At 42.5% G+C, this 25039-nt stretch overlaps 1 protein-coding gene across 3 annotated transcripts; it reads left to right on the top strand.

The window, feature by feature from the left end:
* The first annotated feature begins 1071 nt into the window (after positions 1 to 1071).
* Positions 1072 to 22933, top strand: RIC3 (RIC3 acetylcholine receptor chaperone). Of its 3 annotated transcripts, none has more exons than XM_071558917.1 (6): positions 1072 to 1204; positions 8960 to 9183; positions 10874 to 10952; positions 13100 to 13193; positions 18461 to 18606; positions 19737 to 22933. In XM_071558917.1, the coding sequence occupies exons 1-6, from the start codon at positions 1081 to 1083 to the stop codon at positions 20219 to 20221; spliced, it is 1152 nt and encodes a 383-aa protein (XP_071415018.1). In that variant the 5' UTR covers positions 1072 to 1080; the 3' UTR covers positions 20222 to 22933. The 3 variants fall into 3 exon arrangements, with proteins under 3 accessions (XP_071415018.1, XP_071415017.1, XP_071415019.1); XM_071558916.1 differs by having other exon boundaries at positions 18458 to 18606; XM_071558918.1 differs by lacking the exon at positions 19737 to 22933 and adding an exon at positions 19453 to 19518 and having other exon boundaries at positions 18458 to 18606.
* Positions 22934 to 25039: the final 2106 nt, after the last annotated feature.

Raw genomic sequence — 25039 nt, 5'->3', positions numbered from 1 at the left:
TTCCACACTTTTCCTGTGTGCTGAAAGGAGGCAAACATATCCACATGAAGAATCCAGGAGAGCCATGGCCTCTCACAGTGCTTTTAGCCAAGATACCTTCCCTGCCCCTGCAAGCCCACCAGCAGTTCTGCCACAAGTAAGGGCCTGGCCCCTTCCCGGGTCAGGGAGGGCAGCAGGGACCACGCTGCTCCTACTGCCATCAACTCATGGCACGGCAGGATATGCAGAGCTTTGGGCACCCTCTGCCCTCCTGCCCTGTCCTGCCATCACTGAGAGCAGCAGAGACCAGCTGGAATCCTGCACAGCAGTGAAAAAAAAATCATAGTATAGGTTATTTTTTTCTTTTCCCTCAGTAGGTTTGCAGTGCTACAGGCAAGGAGCAGGTGAAAGCCTGGAAAACACTTATGGGGGACAGGAAAATTCATGGAATTATAGAGTGGTTTGAGTTGGGAGGGGCCTTACAGACCATCTTGTTCCAAGCGCCCTGTCATGGGCAGGGCCATCTTTCCCTAGAGCAGGTAGCTCAGACCTCCATCCAACCTGGCATTGAACACTTGCAAGGAGGGAGCACCTACAGCTTCTCCAGGCAACCTGTTCCACTGCCTCACCACCTTCACAGCAAAGAATTTTTTCCTAATATCTAATCTAAACCTACTCTCTGTGTGAAGCCATTCCCTCTTGTCCTGTCACTACATGCAAAAAGTTCATCTTCGTCTTTGTTGCAAGGGGACTTCTGTGCCCTCTACACCCTGTCCTGCTTTTCTGAGGTTCAAGGCTTTTCCGAAAGGACCCAACCTACACCAGACCCTCCCAACACCCTGGTCCCGTGATCCCCACATCTCCATCTCAGGATCCCAACACCATCCCGATATCCCAACAGCTTCATCCGGGGGTCCCAACACCTCCATCCCAGCACCCCCAACACCTCCATCCCGGGATCCCCACGTCTCCATCCTGGGATCCCCAACACCTCCATCCCGGGCACCCCCCACCTCCCGCTCCCGCCGCCCCGGTCCCCCCCCCAGGCTCTCGCCCGACGCCTGCGCGCGCCTGCGCAGAGCCCGCGGGCGCGGCGCGGCCATGGCGGGTTGGACGTGCTGCCGGGTGGCCGCGGTGTCCTGCCTGGTGCTCTGCGTGTCCCTGCTCCTGCCGCGGACCTTCCTGCCCCGCGGCGCCGGCCGGCAGGAGCCCGCGCAGCCCGATGGTAAGAGGCCGCTGCTGGCCGTCGTCCCCGTCCATCCCTCTCTGCCCTGCCCTGCCCTGCCCTGCCCCGCCCCGCGGGGTCGCTGCGCGGGGAGAGCCCGGCCGGGCGGGCGGAGGGGGCGCCGGGCGCGGCCGGGGCTGTACGGAGAGAGCTCCGCTACGCGGGATGGGAACGTGGCCTAGTTCCCCCTTCCCGCGTCCCTCCCCGTGGTCCTCCCTCAGGGGCGCGTGGACTGCCAAAGGAGTAATTCGTTGTTATCCCTATGATTTACCTTCTTATTTTTTTAATAGCTTAAAATCTTCCAAGTTTAATTTAATTCAAGTATGGGATATTAAAGCTACTGAAAAGTGACATGTTCATACCACTTTGTGTTTTGTTTTGGGTTTTTTTCATTGTGATACATCACTTTTTTAAAGAAACTTCATATTTTGTTCTTTTCTGTACAGAATGCTTTTGTTGTTGCATATGAAATAAAATCTCTTTTGAATCGCCTTCATTGTTTAGTTTTCTACTCCAGCGTTTTAAACTTTGTGTTCATGCACCAGATTCTCATCATACTGTGCCACGTGATGACTGATTCAGGCTCACATCCTGTGGCTCAAGCTGTGTCCTTCATGCCTGCCCTCCCACTCTGCATGTCCCCTCTTAAGTTTTGGAGAAATGGGTTCATACAAGCATCTTCCATTCTTTTTACGCCCATTGCCTTCTGCTGCAGGTGTTTTTCCCCAAGGCAATTTACAAAAGGAGCTGGTGTCATAGCCCCAGGTCTTGGTAGAGAAGGATTGGCCACAACCCCCTGCAGCGCTACAGGCTGGGCACAGAGTGGCTGGAGAGCAGCCAGGCAGAAAGGGACCTTGGAGTACTAATTGACAGGAAGCTCAACATGAGTCAACAGTGTGCCCAGGTGGCCAAGAAGGCCAATGGGATCCTGTCCTGTATCAAAAATAGCGTGGCTAGCAGGACCAGGGAAGTGATCCTTCCCCTGTACTCTGCATTGGTGAGGCCACACCTTGAGTACTGTGTTCAGTTCTGGACCCCTCAGTTCAGAAAGGATATTGAGATGCTGGAGCGGGTCCAGAGAAGAGCAACAAGGCTGGTGAAGGGACTGGAGCACAAGTCCTATGGGGAGAGGCTGAGGGAGCTGGGGTTGTTTAGCCTGGAGAAGAGGAGGCTCAGAGGTGACCTCATCACTGTCTATAACTACCTGAAGGGAAGTTATAGCCAGGTGGGGGCTGGTCTCTTCTCCCAGGCACTCAGCAATAGGACAAGGGGGCACGGGCTTAAGCTCTGCCAGGGGAAATTTAAGTTGGATATCAGAAAAAAATTTTTTACAGAGAGAATAATCAGGCATTGGAATGGGCTGCCCGGAGAGGTGGTGGATTCACCATCCCTAGAGATCTTTAAATGCAGATTGGACGTGGCACTGGGTGCCATGATCTAGTAAATGAACTAGAGTTGGACCAAGGGTTGGACTCGATGATCTTGGAGGTCTTTTCCAACCCAATCGATTCTATGATTCTATGATTCTATGATTTTTGCCCAGGGCTACCCTTAAGCCAGAGGTGAGGTGGATGGAAGTACAGAGAACTTAGAGGTTCTGCTGGATGCTGTTCCTCAGGTGCTCATGTTCAGTGACTGTATCTTGTGCATCCTTCCAACAGGTTTGGCATTCTGCACAATTCAGTGACATTGGTTTCATTTACCAGGGTTTTCTAAGGACATTCAGGCTGAAGTTACTGATAAAATAACGTTGAACTGAAATGTGCAATTTCCATACTACAACCACCCCGTCCATGGTTACCCTGTGTGTTCTTGGCCTTTAAGAACTTGAAAATCAGTTTGTCAACACTGTAGATCTGCAGTTTTGTAGTTTCATTGCAGAATCTCCTAACACTGAAAACCTGAGTTTTGACAGCTCATCAAGAGCAGGGGTGTGAGGGAACCGTGCTGGGCCCCTCAAAGACCCAGCAGGCAACATGGGGGCTTGGTGAGGATTGTGGAGTCACCTGCCTGAAGCAGAGATGGGAGCAGACACTCTGGGATGTGCTACCTGTTTCTCCATTTGCTTCTATCCCTGTGCAGCTCCCAACAGATCCTGCAGTGTTACCAGAAGAGGGAGTTTGATACACCATTTTCCCACAGCAGTGCAGTCCTAGGCAGTTGCCAGTTAATGTGGTGCTTCTCTCTTTGGCTGCAGGTTGGCCTGACAGAAAAATTAGCTCTAAAAAACCCAACAACAAACTTTGCCCCAAATTATTTCCGGTGACATCTGTCTGATGAATGATGCTCATACCTGTGCTGGCATGGCCAGCTTTGAGCAGTGCTGTAGTAAGGTGATGTATCACTGCCACAGTTAAATGCTTAAAATAAGTAGTATAAATACTCTTTCCATTATCCTGCAGAGATCACAGTACAGAACAATGTAGTGTATGCCTGGTGCAGTGCAAGTACTCGGTATGCTCTCCTGTTGGCACCCCTGTCTTTAGCCGAGGATGTAACACCTTGCCTCAGCTGATCAGTTTAAGATGAGAGTTTATAGTCCATATTTTCAATTTAATAGCAGGAATTTCATTACACCCGCTCTGCAGACCAAACTTTTATTTCACCTGAAGTTATTTTTTTATTGGAAGAATAAATCTTGATTGAACAGTTCAATTCATATCTCTGTCATTAGTCATCCTCTTTGGTGCACTGATAACTGCAGTTACCTGATGAGAGTTTCAGGGTCTTGAAGTAATCATGTCATTCTAGGAAGTTAATAAAGTGCTTTTTGTAGTCTTGGGGGCAAAATGTCTCTGAATAAAACATGCTTAAAGTTTACTACCATTTGTTAGAACTCACTGTTACCAGAAGGCTTTTTATTGAAACAGGTTTTAAGCATGGCACTTTCTCTAATAAAGCTATTTTCAGGGGTCTCTTTTAGGAAAATGGTAACCATAGAACTGTAGAAGCTGATAATATATTCCAGGTGGGAATGTTGTTCTTTTTCACAATAATAGTTCCATGTATATGAAAAAGCTTATTTAAAGACCTTATTGTGCATGTATCACATTTCTAGTCTACTGCATGGACAGGCATTGGAGGTTTTTTGTCTTTTGTAAAAGAGGGGAAAAAAGAGCTACTAGCAGTTAAAAAGTACATTTTAAGTCTAGTGTTTGTAGCATTTTACAAAGCTACTCTCTAAGTTGGTAGTTTCAGAAATATGATACAGCTCCATGACAGTAGCAGTCTGTCTGCATTCTTACGAACAATCTAGTGGCATCAGCATTAAAGAAAAATATATGACAGTTCAGCCAATGCCTCTACTCAGCTTGGATTTATGCAATGCACAGATCAGTTGCCTGCAGGTGTCCTGAAGAAAATGATTTTTCCATTTGGGGTAGTTTTTGTGTTTTTAACCTGCACCTGTAATATTTAATAAAAAAATATTCAAGTATTTGACAGTGGCCATTAAAACCACCTGTGCAGTGGTTTAAAGTAAGTATTTCGATATTGTCATTCTTTCTGATCTTGTTGGGTGGATTTCTAAAGTTGTGGTGTTGGGAAGAGAGTTACAGCTATTTTGTAAATGCCACTAAAAGAACAAGTAAATAATTGCATACTGTTCATCTAGGTCATCTTGATGTTAGACTGCCAGAATGAGAAGTGTTTACAAAAACACTTAAAATAGAAAAATATAAATGGCTGTACATGTAAAAAAAAAAAAAAAAGGACATACGTTTTGTGAAAGTGTATAATATTGAAATAGAAAGTTCCCGCAACAGTGAACGAAATGAATGGTCAGTGTTATAAAAAGGATTAATTACTTGGGTTTTCTGCGGGCAGACACGGTCAAGAACTTCAGAGTGTTAAAGAATAGCAGTAGAAACTATGTAATGTCTTGAAAGAGAGATTAAATGTTAAGAAAACAATTTCTGTGTAGATCATTCTAAGCTATTACACCAAACATGGAGGTTATGCAAGAAAACCTGAAAGAACATTTTCAGTCTTACACAATATAAAGTTATGTTATCATGGAGTCCAAGTGTCTTTCTGTAGGTGCCACTTGCAGCTTTAGAACCCTATGGCCATTTCAACTCATTGGATACAGAGAGAGAGAAAATAGTTTATGAAAATATGTGGCTGAGGGGGGCTAAAGATTGATTCAAGTGTCCTGAGGTGAAGGCTTCAACCAGAGAGGAAGGTCCTGCATATCCTACGTAGCAAAACCTTTGCTTAAGGCAGACATCTTTAAATATCAACTCCAACAGAGCAGGGGAGGGCAATGTACAAAACTTTTGACTTCTGAATCTCACAGAACTGTATTTCATTTCTCATCCTTGTGACAGTCTGAAAAAACGGTGTGTGTTTTTTTCAGTCACTGTGGTCAGCATTTTACTGGGAAAATGTAAATGGCACCTAAGCATCTCTAAACAGGGGAATCAGAGTACAGTTTGAATATAGGATGCAGGACTGGAATTTATGTTGCTGAGGGAGCAGGGTAGTTCTGTATCCCTTTCTGTTAAAGCTGGTTTATTCTCAGGGCGATGTTTTTTGGTTTGTTTTGTTTTGCAAGCAGGTAAGAAACAGTAAATGTCTTACGTGGAAAAAAGAGACTTTTAGCATTTCCAAACCAAATAGTGTATACATGTTTTGTGAATGGAAACAAAACCAAAAAGGCAGAACACCTACTGCAGAGCATGAGCAGAATTGTGGGTGCCCCTGAGGAGCTGATTGGTTGAGTTTGGAGGAATGGCAAGAACAGCATCCTTTCCTTTGCTCTCAGCTTGGACAACCCACAACTTCCCAGACTGACATTTTCCATCTCTAAATCTCTTCCTACACTTCTGGGCTCTGAAGAACATGCACATTTTATAACTGAAGGCATGTGTTGTATATGCCTGAAGAATGAAGTGCAAACCTGATGTAGCAAACCTCATTTATGTACTGTATGTCAAACTTTAATTTTTATTATATATGTAGGTATGCATCCCAGAATTTTACAGCTGGTCAGATGTTGCAGAAAGACATATTAGGATTTGGTGAGTTGTACAGTAACTTAAGTCTAAATAACTTTATAATTTTACAATTAGTCAAAGTTGGGCTCAATAACAATTCCCAAGCCACATTAGGTAGGAGACGTAACAGCTTTTTTGGAAAAAAGGTGTTTAGATGGTCTGAATGTCATCTGGTTGGCTGTTGTATTTGTTGTGTTACAGTTTTGAAGATTTGCTTTTTTTTTATTTGAGCATTAATATTGTTAAAAGATTAAAACTCCCACAGTCATTCAAATGTGAAAGTGCTATTTAGGACTTCATCTACACTTGGAAACCTACAGTCTTTTAAACAACACAGATGTTTGCTAGGTCATGATTTAATTTTTTGACTTACAGCTATTAAAGGGATGGGATTAGACAAAAGATGCTCTGCTTGCCCTGTAGCTTGTTTGCAAAGTTGATTTGAAGCGTTAAACCGACAGAATTTATTAAATGTGTTGGCTAAATCATAGGTAGAAAGATTGCAAAGCCAGGTAGGGTATATTTGGTGACGTTATCACATGAAGCAATCAGGTCTGCATGAGGGCAGCCTTCGGGCTGTCTCAGGGGAGCTGAGAAACCTTTCAAAAGCAGAGCAGCACTGTGGCACCCTTTCAAGCTAAATGGAGCTCATGCTCTTCCCACAGCATAGAAAATGTCCTGTTGAAGTGCACACCATCAGCGCTGGCAGCTGGATGGTGCATCAAACAAGGACCCAACGTGTGCTTTTCTGTGCTCTTGTACAAGTGTCACTTGATTTTATTAATGGAGACTATGTTGTTGTCTCCATTTGCAAGTGTTTTGAAAATGTGGAATCCAGTCATATCACCTTCTGGTGTGTGTGCTAGGGTGTTGGGATTTTTAATAGCACAGGGTATCTTGTTCATTTGACAGTGGCATCCAAATTGTTGTAATTTACATTTATATACTATGTATTTAAAAGTTTTGTGTATGTGATGCTTTTAAGTTGCCTGTGCCATCATTTTCATCTGTAATTTGCACGGGTTCTTCACAGTAAAATGCTATGGCAAATAGTATTTTTTTAAATAAGGAAATAATTATAAAAGTTTAAAAATCAACTAGGAAGACTTAGAAGTAGGAGCCATGAAATTCCCCTTTAAAATGATTTTGATAATGAAATGTCTATTGTGTGTCCCTTTGGCCTGATTATCTTTAATTGAATTGAATCTTTTAAATCACAAAGGAGACCTTGTGGATAATTTAGAAAACTATTCCCTTTAAATACAGTTTCAACTCTGAAAATTATTTTCTGCTTTCTTGATCTCTCTCTTTTTTTTGTAAAGAATATTTGCATAAGGTTTATCTATCCTGGTTCTTTATTCCCACCTGAGTGATACTGCTCTCTGCATGACACCACATCTGTTTCCACAGTGACCTACTGCTACAGGGCATTACTGCATGAGCACAGGGACTTGTAAATAAGGTGCTATGCTTTCCATCACAGACTTTGAATAATTCACCAAAATTTAACTGCAAGATAACAGCTTCCTCAAAGTCAAGATAATCTGAGAGTCAGTTTGGTCAGTGGTGGTGTACCCTGGCAGTTTCACTAAAGAACTCCTAGAATGTGTGCTATCATCTACAAGAAAAATGTATTTTTCATAGTAGAATTTCACAAATTATTGATTTCGCTTCCTAGTAAGTATTTACTGCAATTTTCTCTGCTCAGGAATTTACTTTCCTATGATAGTGTTTCCTAGCAACCCCAAATGTTAAATAATTTTTTCTCTCATGTTTCATAAAAATATTTGCAGCTGGCTACTCACAGAAATAAAGTTAGTTGTTTTCAGTACAATTTCAAACCTGCTTCTCATTTTCTTTCTGCAAGCACATGCAGCCTGTCCCAGCAGCAGTCAGCACTGTCCAGGCTGTGTGTGCCAAGGAGGGGGAGTTTTACAGCTGGCACCAGGGAGTGAGCTGCAGCCCAGCCTGGCAGATCCCATCTCTGGTGCTTTCATCCAGCGCCTCCTGCTGCCAGATGCCATGGCGGAGTAGCTGAGTAATTCACTGCGGGCCTAGTCAGTGAAGGGAGTGCAGGTGCATGTTCAGGCTGGATATGGAGACAGAAAGCAGGATGTGAGCTACACTGAGAGTAAAATAGTGAACTTCATGGCAAAATTGTTGACTTGATGGCACCAAGAAAATAGAATAATGAGTGAACTTAAATTTATTGAGGCTCTTGTGCCTTTCAGTAGAATGCAGTTATCTGCAGCACTGTTTCAGGCTCTCTGCAATCTTACTTTAGCATCTGTATGTCCACTTATGCTTGCTCCCCTTTCTTGTTTTATATTATCCTGCCTAGAAATTTTTTCTCTCTAGCATGCCAAAATAGTATGTCCCAAGCTTCTTCTATATCCTTTCTTACCTTGCTTTACCTTAGACTTTTTTAAGGAGAACAGCTTGAGGTGCCACCACTTTTCTTTATCATTCATTATTCAATTGGTAAAATCAGGTAAAATACTATTTCTTATGGCAATAGCTGAAAATCTATACTGGGCAAATACTGCAGCCACACATCAGGGTGGTGGATGTGTAGTGGTTTATACACTAATCATGCCTTTGCATAATATTGGAAGATCAGGCTCACAGCCTTTGTATTTACAGTCCAACAAGTTGATTATTCATCAGTGATGGTGCATTTACAAGTAGACAAAATAGGTCAGCTGCAGCGGCTGCAGTTTGAGACTGCATGCATGATTGTTGTCTGTTTTTTTTCCAGGGAAACTTGGTCGCTTTCCACCAAGGATGCATTCCCACGCCACTCCTGACAGCCGAGCTGCCCCTCATTTTCCGAGGTCTCACCTTGCTGAAGCAGTTGCCAAAGCCAAGGCAGGTGGAGGTGGCAGTGGAAGCACTGGTGGAACTGGGAGAGGTCTTGTGGGGCAGATTATCCCTATATATGGATTTGGCATCTTCTTATATATCCTGTACATTTTATTTAAGGTAAGACCAACATAAATTGAAAAATCAGGGAAATAATAAAGAACTTTGAAAAAGAAATCATACTCTCATTTGTATACCTTGTTCCATTTCAGCTGTGCTCAAAAAAAATGCTCGTGCTGGACCTTTGACTGGTGGTCAAAAGATTGGTGGCATATCCTGTGTTTTTGCTATTGCAAAGACAGTAGCTAAGAACACAGAGACGAGTTCCTCTGATCCTGCATTGGCCTCTGACCTCTTACAATTTTTTTAAGGATTTTTGGTTTTCCCCCCTGGAAGATGGGTATGCCTAGAACAATGCTAGATTAATTTTGAATATACACATTGTATTATTTTCCTTTATGTGTGACTACATATTACACATACTGTGTATGTCACATATTGCTTTATGTATTTAAAGTGTGAGAGAGGGAGTAGAGTAACTGCATACTTTTTAGAACTAAAGCACTATGATTTTGGAGAGTGGGAGTTTGTAAGATTGTTAGTGACTGTGTTGTAAATGCACCAGCTGAGGAATTGGTTGAAAGCTAGTTTAAAAAAAGGCACAGCCCCAATTCCCCTCAAGTGTTTCACATGTTACTTGAACTTCTGGCTTTTTGTTACACACACATGATTTGCATGTAAGTGATGACAGTCAGCTGTGTGGGAGGAGAGAGAAGTGGACCTGTGGAAATGTGTGTGGGGGTTTGCTTTGAATAGGGGCTAAAACCAGCCCGAGCAGTGTCTGAAGAGCTGAGTCTGAGCTGGACAGAGTAAAGAAGGAAGTGAATTCAGTGAATCAGTCACAGATGAGATAAAAAAATAGCCTCCAGCTTTTGTCCAGTGAAGGGCACTGGAGCTGGGAAAGGGTCTAGAGCACAGATCTGATAAGGAGTGGCTGAAGGAGCTGCAGGTGTTTAGCTTGGAGGAAAACAGGCTCACTGGCAGCCTTACAGCTCTCTACAACTACCTGAAAGAAGACCGTAGCCAGGTAGGCCTTGTTCTCATCTCCCAAGTAACAATAGATAAGAGGAAATGGCTTCAAGTTGCAGCAGGGAAGGTTTAGATTGGATATTAGGAAAAATTTCTTCACTGAAAGAGTTGTTAAGCATTGAAACAAGGCTGGCCAGGGAAGTGGTTGAGTTGCCATCCCTGGAGGTATTTAAAAGATGTGTAGATGAGGCACTGGAGGACGTGGTTTAGTGGACGACTTGGCAGTGTGAGTTTTGCTGTTGAATTCAGTGATGTTGAAAGTATTTTTCAGCCTAAAATGTTCTGTGGTTCCATATAGAGCCAGACAGTATGTGTGCTGCAGGTGCAAAGTTGGGAAGGAGAAGTGGCAGTAAGTGTTGCTGGGGAATGAGTGGGGTAACTGTAGTTCCTTCAGAACCTGCCCTTCATTTCACATTAATTGTCAAATGAGGTTTTTTGCCTCCTATACACAGAAAAATGGAATTGAAAATTAAGATTTTTTTTTTCAGTTATACTTTCACTATGCTTAAAAATATCATTTGTTTCAAGTGTCTTTAGAAGTTTTCAGCTGGCAAGATCTTCCTGTCATCTTTCATGGTTGTCTGTTTTTACTGCTGGGCATGTTTTTCTGTGGTTGCCTTCTGGCATATTGTAGTTTTCTGTATTTTTTCCTGTTGCCCTTAGGGTTTATATAGTACTATTGGAGTAATTCATAGAAACATCCTCTTTTTTTACTCCTCAGCTGGCTTCCAAGGGAAAAACTACTCCTGCAGAGCGGAAATGCCCTACTGCTACACCTGGAAATATGAAGAGGAAAATTAGTGAGTATGACTGTGAGCTGTACCTGTGTAGCTGTTGACTCTCTAGAAGCATGGTCCAACTGGATTCTTCAAGTTTAGGCACACTCTAAAGCTGCTGTTTGCCCTCAATAAAGAGCAAGGCAGAAGCTTCTGTGTTGGAATGAGCAAGAGTTCAAGTGAATTACTGCACCGTCACTTTCTAATCTTATTCAGCTAATGACACTCTGTGATAGTGGCCTGATCCCAAGCCTCTCTGGAAGGAATGGCTATTCATGAGGTTTGCTGAATTAACTGCATGAATTTGCTGAAAGCTATGTAGCTAATGATTAAAAGTGGATAATAGGATGTCCATCTATAATTATTCTATAATCCGTAATAGTCTAGTAATCGTACAGAGAGATATTATAAAAGCTAGTTTCGTTTTTTTGAATTTGTGAATTGTTAGCCTTTATCAGGCACTTCCCTAATTTGTCCGTTTCCTTTTTTGGAATATAAAAAAGTTTTCATACATGGAATAAAGAGAGCAAATGGTATTCTGAAGTGTTATTTTGATTTTACCTAACACTGGTGAGATAGGTTCAACTATTTGCAGGCAGTTATTAGATAAATTAATAAGCTTACTATTGAAGATTGGAGGAGTACTTACAATGACGGTATTTAAATGTGTTGTGTTTAGCTGGCTAAACTGTAATAGGAAAGAAAAGTACTTAATGCTTTATAGAAAGTGCTAGCAGTAAGGTAATTCTGTTAATATAGCTGTAATTATCTTCACATTAATGCACGTATTAGGAGTACCTAATGTACTCAGTGCTATAGATGGTGTTTTCAGTGCACTTGTACTGCATTGTGCCTGGCAGTTTTGTGCAGTTTATTAGCAGTGGTAATTGTATTTTTTTCTCTAATGCTTGGTAAGAGAAACTAAATTTGCAGTAAGTTAAACATTTACCATCGTTACAACCCAAAGAACTAGTGAGGAAAATTATTCTACCTTTCTCTAGAGCCCTTCATTTATATTCCTAAAGCATTTGTGGCAAGCTATAGCAGAGCAGGGGACAGGTCACTGGACTAGGAACCTGAAGACTGAGTCACCACTTAGATAGTGACTTGGAGGGAGTAACTTCCTTTCTCCTTGCCAGTTTCCCTCCCTCTGTTTTTAAAGTCTCAGACATGCAAAATAATTACATCAGTGATACATTAAGTAATGACATTCTGTGTAGAATAGAGACCTTTCTAAAAGCAGGATGCTCGCGGATGGATTTCTCCATTCCTCCTGTGCCGGACTTCCATTGTGCTTTTGTGCTGCTTAAGTGGATATGCCCTTAGCAGCTGAGTATTTAACTCACCCAGGCTGGTTTCATTTTGTTCTGCAATGGCAAGCAATGAAATCTTAATTATAGGATTTTGAGCTACAAAAGCCCAACAAGGAGCTCAAGCATTCTTGTTGACATTGATGCTGCTGCATCTTGTCTGTTAATGCTTTTGGCCAAATGAAAGGCAGTATGGATGTTCCTGCATATGTGTCTACTACTGTACTATAGCCACATTTTTTATAAAAAAATGCAACCATGGCAATGCTGTGCTTTGCTCCCCAGGCAGATTCCAAGGGACGTGGCCACTGTTCATTGCGGTAAGCCTGGCACACCTGGGCAGGACTGGAGCATGCCATCAAGCCCATGAACTTGATTCTCTTTGAGAAAGAAGTGGTTTCTCAAACCTTGTACTCATTAGAAAATGCTCAAATTACCTTCTATTTCTGTTCCCAGGGTCCTAAGAGGGAAATTCCATGAGAACTATTAATTCTGGAGTAGACATCAAAAAACTATAGCTTCCTTAGGGAAAAAGCCAAACAAGCGAACACATATAAAACAGTTTTTTCCTCCTAACTTTAATCTCCAGGGCATTTCCAGTGTCCTACCCACTGTGCTTATTGGGAGGTAACTTGGGAGCATTTAAAAGAAGATGTTTTCTGTGTGTCCTGTTACTATTGGCAATAGTCTTCACTTTCTTAGGCCGAGAAAAGTAGGTAGAATTCTCTAAGCTACATGTTTTAGTTTCTTGGTTAGTACAGGCAGTTTGGTTTGGTACAGCATATGCTACCTGTGATAATGGGCAGGGATACATTTTCAAAGCTCCTGCTGACAGATCTTGGGACTTTTTTTTTTTTACAGCTGACTATGAGCTCACTCAGCTCCAGGAAAGATTGAGAGAGACAGAAGAAGCTATGGAAAAATTAATCAACAGAGTAGGACCTATTTATGACAGGTATGTATCAAATTACAGCATTTTAAGGAGAGATCCTGCTCTGATTAGAAAGCAAACTTTCTTGCATTATCTATATTAAAATAACATTTTATTGCTACTTCAAAATTTAGAAATTTGATTTTACACATCATACTTTTTATTCCGCAGTTTTTCTCTTTTCAGCATCATTATGTAAAATGAATTTTTTTTTCTAACTTCATTTTCCTTAAACAGAATAGCAACTATCCCTACCTTTACCTTTTGTACAGTGTGTTATTTGGAAGAAAATGACAAGTAGTGTAAACAGAAGACAAAATCTCTACATTTAAAATACATAAAATAACTTCTGTGATCAAAGTAATATCCTGAATTATTGTTGTCCAGTTCACTGGATGTTTTTATAAATTGACGTGCTGTTATGATTTATGTAAATTCCTGTTAGAATAACTGTAAAATATTTCTTTAAGGGCAGAATTGTATAATAATCTGATTACATATCTTAGTTCCACCCTGTAACCAGTAACTTTATGCATTTGCTTCTAAATAGAAAAGACAAAGAGTTGTAAAATTAGCATTTAAAAGTTTATTATATTTATTAAAGTTTGCCACAAATGATACCACTATTCTGCGTTATAAAGAAAAACTGGAACAAATCTATGTTTTCCATAAGGAGTATAAAGAACAGATCAACAGGACACTGCATAACTGCAGTGTTTGAAAATGGAAATACCATGAATAATAACCTGAGGTTTGCATCAAAAACAAGAGCTGTTATGGTTTTAATGTACATTAACTTTGTTTGGACAAGCCAAGGCCTGTTTTAACCCATTCTGTAGAGGCAATTCTGTGCTGACCTTGCACATTCTGTTCATTTATTCTTCAAGCCATGTCCTCTTTGAGCGTGGAGTTTTGCCCACTTTATGCCATGCCCTGTATTGCAGCTGCATTGCCCATGTCCAGTCAAGTTGCAGCAGGGGAGCCCCCTGAGCTGCCCGGTTTTGTTAGTGGAACAGAAGGAAAACACTTTGACTACTACTCATCTGTTCTGGAGAGCTAACACAGTGCTCTGTGCATACCTTTAAGCTGACAGAAATAGGCTTATGAGTTGCCCAGACATTGTGCTGACTCTAAGGATAGGATATTTTTTACTGAGAAAATCAGTTTACAGTCTGATCCAGTATTTGTTCCACTCTGTGTTATTGGCTCAAAGCCTCTATTTAGTAGAACTTCCCTTCTTTGTTCGACCAAACAATTTATATAGATGGATCTAAAGCTCTCAGGGGAAATCAGAGTCTGAATTTAATAAAGAATTTTGTATGTAGCCTCTTTGAAGAGGAGGGCAAAAGCACCTCTAGATGGAGCAAATACCTATTTCAAATACACTCAGACTTGGAAGCTTTCTTAATCTACACTGTGATACTCATTAAGTTCACTAATAATGAATGAATGTATTAAAATATATGAGTAGAAAGTGTAATTACAGCACAGAGTACAGAGCTAGGCTTATTCAATCCAGATGTTGATATATTTAAATAAAAAAGAAAGAGGAAGAGAGCAAAAATTACTTGAGATTCATTTTTCGTTTTGCAGTTAAACAGAAATCCTTGCAAGAGAAAAGTCAGGGGCAGAAATAACTGGTATCAAGTTTAAACTAATGCTGAAAGACCCCAGGTGAGACCATGGCCTTTATAGTACATATGGCAAAGCAACAGCCAGCTGGACAAGTGAAGTATTAGTAACCAAACTAAAGGTCACGTTTTCCATTGTCACAAAACCTGATGTATCACCATAACACACGGTGCTTGTAAGAGTGCTGAGGTCTGAGCTCATGCCTCAGTATCCTCACTTTACCTCAGGAGCATTCCCCTCCTGGCTGAACTGCTCCAGGATTCATTCTGGCTTTCTCCTGGTGAAGATTCTTAAAATCCAAAGACATTCTAATTTTGTATATTTTCTAAAAAAAAAAAAAATTGCTCTTGGAATCTGGATGAATTGAGAGGGATAGTTTATTCTCAAAGAATGCTGTACCAAAGAAAGAAATTCTGTTTCAAAGGAATGATATATACTATGCTATCTGATTTTATTCTGCTTGCTTTTGTAGGAAGTGTACATCTTGTTTTACTGCTATGGCTTGTCCTGCTCTGGTTTTTTTTCCTTTCAAAATCATTTGAGTGAAGTGAGGCTGAAAGACCTATCGATACTGTTAGCCTGGTTTTCTCAGATGGATAGCTAGTATTACCCAGCCTTGTGTTATAGAAAGCAGCAGGCAGAAACTTGGATTTGCTTTGTTTTTTTTAATGAGGTTTGAAGATCAACCTCCAAACTAACTGAGGAGACCTCCTTCAAAACCAGTGTGAATTGCTGCAGCCTTGAGTGCAGAAACACCCTTCCAGAAATGCAAAACTATCAAAAAGTTCAAGTACAGATACTGTTAATAAGGCCTAGCATGTTTTAATACAGAAAAGAGGCAAGCTAAAGAAAGCAAGAGGAAGAAAGAATTGTCTGGCCAGGTGCTCAGCAGCATAACCAAAACTTGCTATTTCTGGTAATTAGGTAAGAGGTCAAAATAATGCAGCTCGTCTACCTGGTTTTAAAGTCCTGTTTACTGGGCTGTCACCTGGAAGAACTTTCCTTTTTACCATATACTGAGCAAATCAGATATGGAAGAGTGAGAGGCTCTGTGAGATGCCATTTTTGGGTGGTCACTGTATTTTAATAATGATTGTTTTAAGATCATGAAACTAAAAAAATACCAGTTAGTGCCCTGTTAGATTATGGATTTTCCCTGTAGTCATGATGGCTCTTCAGGAAATGTTCTGATCTCAGAATAAGAAACCTTTACTTTACCTGTTAGTCAACACTATGGGACTCTACAAAATGTTAAGCATTGCCATTATGAAAAGTAATAGTTGCATTGGAGCTACAAATACAGAGAACAAAAATAATGACCTTTTCTTACACTGTAAACCTTCTGCATCTGTTACCCCCTTGTTATTCCTAAGTACATTATATCCTGGTAAATCTCCCATATGCAGGTCAGCCAGATGTCTTACATAGACGTTGCCAGCATCCTACAGTATATCTTACCAGAGACCTTAAATTAAATGGAAATAACACATGGGCTTTAGTTTCTCCCTCTCTAGAGGGAAATTTGTCTTTTAAGCAAGGTGTTTGGAAGAGAAATAATCTGAAATACAGACACACTGTGTTGCAATAAGACAGTACTGTTTTCTAATGAGACTATCCTGCATATTAGAAATTTTCCTATATGAAATACCACAGTAATGCATCTGCATTCTCTGATCCTATTATCTGAGCTAGCATATCTTCTCGTTGTGCTAAACAGATAGGCCTCTCTGTCTTCATCCAAGTGATATATATTCAAATTAGGTACAGTTATGTCCGTAAAAGGAGCATTAGTTTGGCAATTCTGTTACAACTTCAGTCAAAGCTGATGAAACCATGCCTTTTTGTGGGCATCTCAAATTCTACATCTGCATAACCCAGGCTTTTGAGAAGATGCTGTCTCACAACTTCCCTTGTCTTGTGGAACAGATTGCCAGCACAACTTGACAGAACTCGGTACAACCTCCGTATAGTGTTGGGATATCAGCTTTTCAAAGTGCCCCTCAGGGGAAGTGCAGAGAGGAGATGTTTTGCCTTGTGATCTCAGTCAAACAGTTAAATCTGGGTAGGTGCTAATGAAAGCAACAGGCCTCCTAAGTTAATTTACAGACAACTGTGTTTGCAGTTGTGGAAAAATCTAGCCCAGGATCAGCACTTCCATCACCATCACACCAACCAGCAGTAGGATGCTAATCTGTTTGGCTTTAAACCAGTGTTATTCTGTCTTTAGTGGAGTAGGCATCGTGTCGCCATCATTCCTGTGTATGTGGATTGGCACAAAGTACCTATTAGAGTGCTGTTCTAGTTCCAACAGCTGGTAAGACAACTGAAGATGGACACTGCAAGTTTATGAGAATTCAGGTAACTGAAACAAGGTTTAGGTATATACTAACCACCTAAAGCCAAAATCATTAATGTGTTTCCAGCTCCGCTCTTTCTGTCTCATCCCTAAGAGTCACTGAGCATTCACTCTTGGAGATTGTCTGATCTCCAGTTTGGAGATTACCAGAGATCATCTCTCTGACTTCACACATCACCTACAGTTCAGCATTCTGAGCACGCCAAGGCCCACCTTCTCCAAGTAAGTGGGAGCAACAGATCGTTACTACAACAGAGCGAGATCCAAAAGAGCACCAGAGTAGGGCCTCAGACCCCTGCGAGGCTTGAACTGGCACTTACACAAAGAACAAACACCTGCTCAAGGACAACTTACAGCTCAAGATTTCATAATTTTAAACTTGAAACTCAAGATGAAACAAGCACCATTGGTCAGAACCATTTACACACCTAAGTACAGCCAACATCTTTCTTACTCTGACCTGCTGAGTTACTGGAGTGCAGACCACATACTACATTTTTGCCAATAAAATTTTTAGAAGCGCTTTCCTTTGTAGAGAAGATAACATGTAGTGACTACATGATCTTACCTGTTGGAAGCATTTTTGCTACAGCAGTAAGTAATATTACCTGAGCTGTAGTAGGTTCAGCAGTGTAGAACCAGTCAAAATCTTAGTTTGCTTTTAATCTGATAAAAATCACAGTTCTTTCCCACTCTCCTTCTAATCATAGAGGGCAAGTTAAAATTAAATGTAACACCTTTTAAATCTCCTTCATGCTTCTCCCCACACCTTTCCACCAGGCAGCATTGTTGACTCTCTATAATAACAGCATGATCTGTCCAACTGACATTTCTTAATGAGGCCTTGCATTAAATGGTCATAATGAAGGATCATAAGGATCTTGAAGCGAATGGTGTTCGAGAAATTCTGCTCAGCTCCCACAAGTTACAAATACAGCATAAGTTCAGAATTACATTTCCTAATAATACTTCAAACAAGGCACTGTACTTTAATTCTTACCTAACACTCTTATAAAGGCAAAAAATTTCTGTAGTGTCTTTTGTACTAGAATTCTTGCTTGTGCGTCACTTTTCTTGCTCTGTCAGTGGCTTTACCTGCTTTCCTTTACCTCTTTAAGTCTGCAGGCTTTCTGAATAAAGGAATGAACTGCAGTGCAGAGCACATGGACGTGTTGAATACTGATCATATTACAGACAGGTTTCTTCAGACTGTACTGCTGGATGGACCAAACAGTTGGGTTAAAACTCTTAATAGTTTGTAATAACAGTGGACTGAATTCTGGTGTCTGGTATTTTCTAGCAGGACTCAAAATGTTACAACAGACCAGGAAAAAATGTTACTTCATCAACTCCGAGAAATTACTAGAGTTATGAAAGAAGGAAAATTCATAGATGACATTTCTCCTGAGAAGGAAGCTGAAGAAGCTCCTTACATGGAGGATTGGGAAGGTAACTGAGAGCTTTTCTTACCATTACCCTTAAAAAGAAAAATTGAATAAGGATTACTTATAGTCCCAGATCCTTTAAAAGTTTTGGTTAAATTTGTCCTTCCTTCCCAGAAGTTAGTGTTCAAAACTTTGCAGGAGGTACATTTTTTTCCCAGCCGTAATAGCAAAAAGTAGACTTCGAGGCACCCAGCACTGCCTTTAGTATAAACACGACACAATCTGCTGCCAGAAGTGGCAGATGAATATTCACATATGCTCCATCTGCTGCTAGGGCTTGGATGCTCTAGTTTTATGTATTTCCCTTTCTTTGCGGTGCTGGATTTTATGACAATCATAAAACCCTTGGAAACCAGAATCAGAACGTTTTAGATAACTTACAATTTCTACTTTTGATTAGTAATTCTTTGTTTGCTCCAGTGTTGTAAAAGTCAACTCTAGGAAGTATATCTCTTAAAAATTATTTATTTTAATATTGTTTATTAATACTATTTAATGTCCTTTCCATTCCTTGGTGTTTAGCTGTTACGTAAATGTGTTTTCAAGATACCTTAGTTGACCTACTCATTACCATAATTTTAAATACAAACTTAATTCCTTGCTTTTTAAAAAGCTTTCAAAAATGATCAATACATAAAGTATAAACAGTGGCCTTACGGTCTGTTCATAAAGTGAAGTTCATGATGTTTTTTCTCAAGTCATTGACATAGCTGGTTTTCCAGCCTTCTAAGTAATTCTGTCTATAGCAAAAGTGTTCAAAACATGAGTTAGTCAAACTGTAGACAGAAAAAATAATAAAAAAAGAAAGGTTCTATTTAAATATCTGAGACACTGTCTTTTTACCTGTTAGCTCCCATAGGTTTCAGCAAAGCTCAGATACTCACTCCTGAAAGTCAGGGTTGACATCCTGGCTCCCTGAAAATAAGTGGATTTTTTGTCATCGTCTCCCAAGAAGTCATATTTTGCAGATTATTGCCATGGATTTAATACTGCCCTGTACAGATGGCATTAAATAGTTGACACACTGGCAGTTCTAAAAACAACTGTTCTATCAAACTTTACCTTCATCATTTAACTCGGTACTACTATTAAATGCTGGTAATACTTCAAGCTGCATATCACTTTATTCCTAAGGTTATCCAGAAGAGACCTACCCTGTCTACGATAATTCCAGCTGTTTCAAGCGCAAACAGGACACAATCCTTGTAGATTACCCTGACCTGAGCCAACCCTCTCCAGAAGAGCTTGCAGAAAGAATGGAGGGCATGGAAGATGAGTATCTTTGTGATGAAACCCTGTTAACTGATCTCACCATGGGAAGGGGTGGTCAGAATTTAATGCAGCAAAAGGATGAAAAAACTCTCATCAGTGAAGAGAAGAGGGACCTTCATCACAGCCAAAGCACTGAGGAGTGCTGCTGTTGTTATGAGGATGATCCTGCTGTCATAGCAGAGAATGCTGGATTCCACTCTGAGAGCTGCAGTGAAGAAGAGAGAACCCAAGAAGACCTGTCTGTGGAGTCAGAAAATGAAAATGCAGCACTAGAAGAGCAAAAAGCCAGTGATTCAGATGAAACAGGCACACTGAGAAAGCGCAACACGAAAGGACTTGATTTATAGGGACTATAGTGCATTCACTATGGATTGTAAAGGTAGAGGTCATAAACTGTCATTCATGTGGGTTTTGTTCCCAATGAAGAGTTCCCTGTGTTCCTCTCCATACACCAATTTCATTCTCATGGTACCAGTCACATAATCTACCTGAACTGGAAGACAATGCCCTCTTTCATGCACTCTTGTCATGGGTTGCCATGATGTTGCCAACAGCGCTCTGTCCCAGCCTGGTATCTTGGAGCAGATGATTTGGAGCAGATATTTGTGACCCTTTCCAATTCCAGAAGAACAGCTCTTGGCTTTTCCCTTTGTCATCCCAGAGTTAACCAAATGTCCTTTTTCAAAAATATCTGTGTGCTACCAGTTAGGAAAATTAATCAAATACATACGTATATATATATATATGTATGTATGTATGTATGAGTTTACAGGATGCTGGGGGAGAAAGTATACCCTCTCTCTTACTTGAATGTTACCTCATCAGCAGAACAGATCATAGTCACACACATGACTCTTCCTCAAATGTCATTGCTGCTGTATGCCCAAGAAACTGTTGTCACTACAATCCACCAAATTCATATGCTACCCCAACCCACAGCCCATTTCCCAGTTATTCTATGTTGCATGAATGGTAGCCTAATCCATGTTACTTGTATGACAAGACTGAAGTGTTTGAGTTGTTCTTTAACTTTGCCACAGCTGTGGTGAATCTCCTAGATGAGTGCAAGAGGGGGACTATGTATGAGAGCACTAAAAATATCCCTAGAGATTAAAACAAAAAAAAAGTAGTGTTAAGGCTTGTCTGTACAGAGAACAGCATGAGGGTGCCCCTCAGACCGAATCCACTCTTTCCTTCTTCCTGGAAACCTGCAGGGTTTATGTTCTTGGAATGCTGTTGCCACCATCTTGTCAAGGGGACCCCAGGCATGGGATGAGGAGGGAGCTGGAGCCAATGGCTCCTGAGGAGAGGTAGTGGGTGGTCCCTGTGCCCAAGGGACAGCCTTTCTCCTGCAAGCAACATGGCAGGTGGGAGCAAGCCCCAGGAGAGGGGCCCTCAGCCCCCCGTGACCCTCCTCCTACTCCAATATCTGGGCATTTTTCAGGCCACAGGCCCCCAGACCCAAACACCAGTGTATTGGTCTACACTCACTGGCACTAGTTACAACTTACCTCACAATGGCTTGTTTGTGGTGTCACATCACCTTATTGCTCTGATACCATAAAATTTGGAGCCCTGCAGCCTGCCCAGCTTCCAGGCCCTTGATGAATGCCTGGAAGGAGGGGGAGCTGGAGCAGCAAGGCAGATGGCTGCCCATCTTGAGCAGGATGGCAGCACGGCACCAATTGCCATGACAGCAGAAGAGGAAGGCGTGTGCCAGAAGGAGGCAGCAAAGGCAGCAGAAGAGGAGAAACAAAGTCACCCCTCTCCTGTGAGTGCCGCTGCCCTCAATTCCCTGATCCAGGCCATGCAGAGCTTGACTGTCTGCCCACCAGCGAACTGTGTGCAGCCCAGGGATATCAGCCTGCCAGGGAGCAGCTGGAGCAGTGAGCTGGATGGCTGCCCACCTGTCCATGGAATAGCACAGAGACACTTCCCACGGCTGCCAAAGAGGAAGCCACTTCCTCTGGGCTGGAAACGTGGCAATCAACGGTGCAAGACAAGGAGGAGGAGGAAGAGGGGAAGAAGCATCAAGCCTTGCATTCTGAGAGCCATTGCCAACTCCCAAGTGACGACATCCAGCACACAGCTCTGGGCACACCAGCAGCGCAACCTCCGTACCTTCATTGCTGAAAAGTAAACTGAGACAAGAATAAAAATGCTGTCATTCTGTGATCCCTCAAGTAGGAGGCTTTTTTTGGAAACTTTCCATGTCCACATCCTGCTTTTCTGGTGCCACCTTAAAATCTGGGGGGGATTTAGGCTATAACAACAATTGCAGACAAGCTTTTTAAAATACAGTAAAATCATCATAATGAATGCATTGAGCCCTAGGAATTTCTTCTTTCCAAATGTGCCAGGTAATATTATGGAGGTCATTCTAGGACTTAGTGTAAAAACACTTGAGACACAATGCAACCATTGGTCATAGCCAGCATGGGATCACATGGGGAAAGTGATCACATCATCTCAGGAGTGCCTGGCCAACACCCTTCAATCAGCCAAGCCTCCACACCTGTGATCAGCTGGGAGTCCCAGCCTCCACACCTGGCTGTCCTGCTGGCTCACTCATTCCATTTCCCAGCATCAACAAATTATTTTGCTGATTGCTGTGGGTGGTATGAGCCCTTCCTTCCCATCTCCTACCCCACCCCTCCTGAAGGGGTGCCAGCTCCTCTGCCCTGAGTCTCGAGAAAAGGGAGTGAATTGAGTCGGCTTCCACAAAACTGTTGTTGTCCTTCAAAGGACCACTGATGTCCCTGTGGCCTGGAGGTGGAGTTTCTTCAGTCTGAGCACGAGAAAGTTCCCCAATGAATGAGTGAAGGTGAAGTCAGACCCTCTGTGGCCCTGCATGAAGAATAGGAACAGATCAAGCCAAGAATGCAGACAGCTGTTCCTTTGGAGAAGCAGCAGTTCTGGCAGGAAGAAGTGCTGGCCTATGGTATGAAGTCCCCTTCTAGCTCCCTCATAAGTTCTTTTCAAGGTTGGAAAATAAATTGAAAAACCCCAAACCAATAAACCAATAACAGTAAAAATGCATTCTTCTTCTCTTGGTTGGGACTTTGGCAACTGCCTATGGATTCCTCTGTCTCCTTCTGGTCTCCCCAGCCCAGGAAAAACAGTGATGCGTGCAGTTACGGGCCCAGCCCTGGTGAGGAGATGGTGAAGAGTCAGGGTCAGGGCTCATGGCACAGAAGGGCAGGCAGAGGGAACTGCCTCTGGTCATGAGGGTGGGGAGGCACCAGAGAAGCCTGAGAAGATGTGTATACGCTATCCCTATAAATATTCAGGGTCAGATTGGCTGGGGCTTTGAACAGTCTGGTCTGGTGGAAAATACCTGTCAGCCACACCACACCCCTGTTCAGCCAAGCCCTTAAATCATCCCCCAACATTCTCAAGGAAATGGTAGGAGACGTGCTGATCACCTTGGAGACCTGCTGTGGGTATGGGTGCAGCCAGTGTGAGACTGGCACCCTTTCCCCAGACTGTCACAGGCTGGTGAGTGCTCAATGGACGTCACCAGAACTGCGACACTCTGGAAGGCACAAATCCAAGAGCACTAGGCAGGCATCCCATTGCACCTGCATTCACCATGGGCCTTTGTGCACCTTGCTTTAGTGTAACAGCTGAATTCTGGTCTGCACCAGCTTAGGTGAGGTGCCAGCCTAGGGCCAGCCACCCACACAGAAGAGTGTACATCTGGCCCCTGGTGCTGTGTGGGCCAGTAGGGATGGGGTATGTAGGGATGCACAGCAATGCAACTCATGGCGGCTGGGGCCACCCATGGGAAGGGCCTGTGCCATATCCAGAATCATTGCCCAGCCCCACTTCCCATCCCAGCCTGACCAACCCAGCCCTTGGAGCCAGTCTGTATCCCTGAGTTATGGGTCTGGCCCATCAACTACCCTCCCCGATGTTTTCCCAATGTGCCAGGTGCAATCATTCCAAATGTACCAATACTCCACATAATCTGGGAATCCGTCTGCCCGACATCACTGCAGGAAAGTGCATTTGTGTTCACCAGAAGTTCCTCATGATGGCTTGTCATTCTGCCAAGCTGCCACTCCAGGTTAGAGCTGCCCAATCCTATTGACATAGCATTATTTCATGTTCTTTGGATAACTCTGCTGTACTGGACATTTTCCGCCAATTTTGCAAAACCTCAGCCAGAGGTTCCGGGTCTATTTCCCATTAAGAGGTACTTAAACCCCCAGGCTACATGAAGAAAAAGAGACTTGAATTTGCCTGCTATGTTGTGCTTTACAAGGGACTCTAACCCCCTATACCTTATGAGTGACTTGAAACTCGGACACCTTTTGAGGGATTATAACCCTCTGCAAGTGTCTTCAAAATCTTGAGCAAAATGCTGCACCACAGGATGGAGTCAAACCCACCTCTATAATTTATAGTAAATCTACACAGGGAATTTTAACACTCACCCTTTGACTCCTCTCTACTCCAAAGCTCCCAGGTGAACTCACACAGTGCTAGCAGTTGGATGTTTGGAGAAGGGAGGCTCCTAAGGTGGTAGCCTAGGCACCCATCTGGGTTGCCAAACTGTTAAGGACACTTTCTTCTCTGACCATTCTGGAGCCACTCTGGCAGTCACACTTCTACCATCCGAGACTTACCTGCTGAAACCAAAACCCCATTTTACTCCCTACACATACCACAGTCATACAGACAAGTTTCCCTCACCAGCTCGACCGAGGTTTTCCCATAGCAGAGTGCCAGATATCTAGTTCCTTTAACTAATTTAATTGTGGGGCAGTGATGTAATAACCGCTCAAGCTGGGTGCCTCCAGAACTCTTTGGCTTTTGTGCCCTTACAGTCTGTGCACCGGCTCTCCTCATGTGCTCTTCCCACCCCTTATGTGCCTCCTGGTCCAATGGCGCTGTTAGATCTGGGGTCTTCTCACTAGGTTCTACAGAGTCTCTGGGTCACCAGCCACCACCTCACACTGCAGGTTCAGCCTGCCCTTTGTTAGGCAAAGGGTCAGCACCTATTCAGGCCTCACACACCAAACTACCTGCACCAGTTGTATTCCTCAAGAGACAATACACACAAGCGTTACTGTTCTATAAAGGCAGCTGGCTGTATTAGTGAGGACCCTCACTACAGCAGTGGGAAGCATTTGTAGATCCTCATACTGTGGTGTGGAACA

This window comes from Pithys albifrons, chromosome 6 (assembly GCF_047495875.1).
Source record: "Pithys albifrons albifrons isolate INPA30051 chromosome 6, PitAlb_v1, whole genome shotgun sequence".
NCBI lineage: Eukaryota > Metazoa > Chordata > Aves > Passeriformes > Thamnophilidae > Pithys > Pithys albifrons.
The sequence above is the reverse complement of the archived record's forward strand: the minus strand, read 5'-3'. Positions and strand labels throughout refer to the sequence as shown.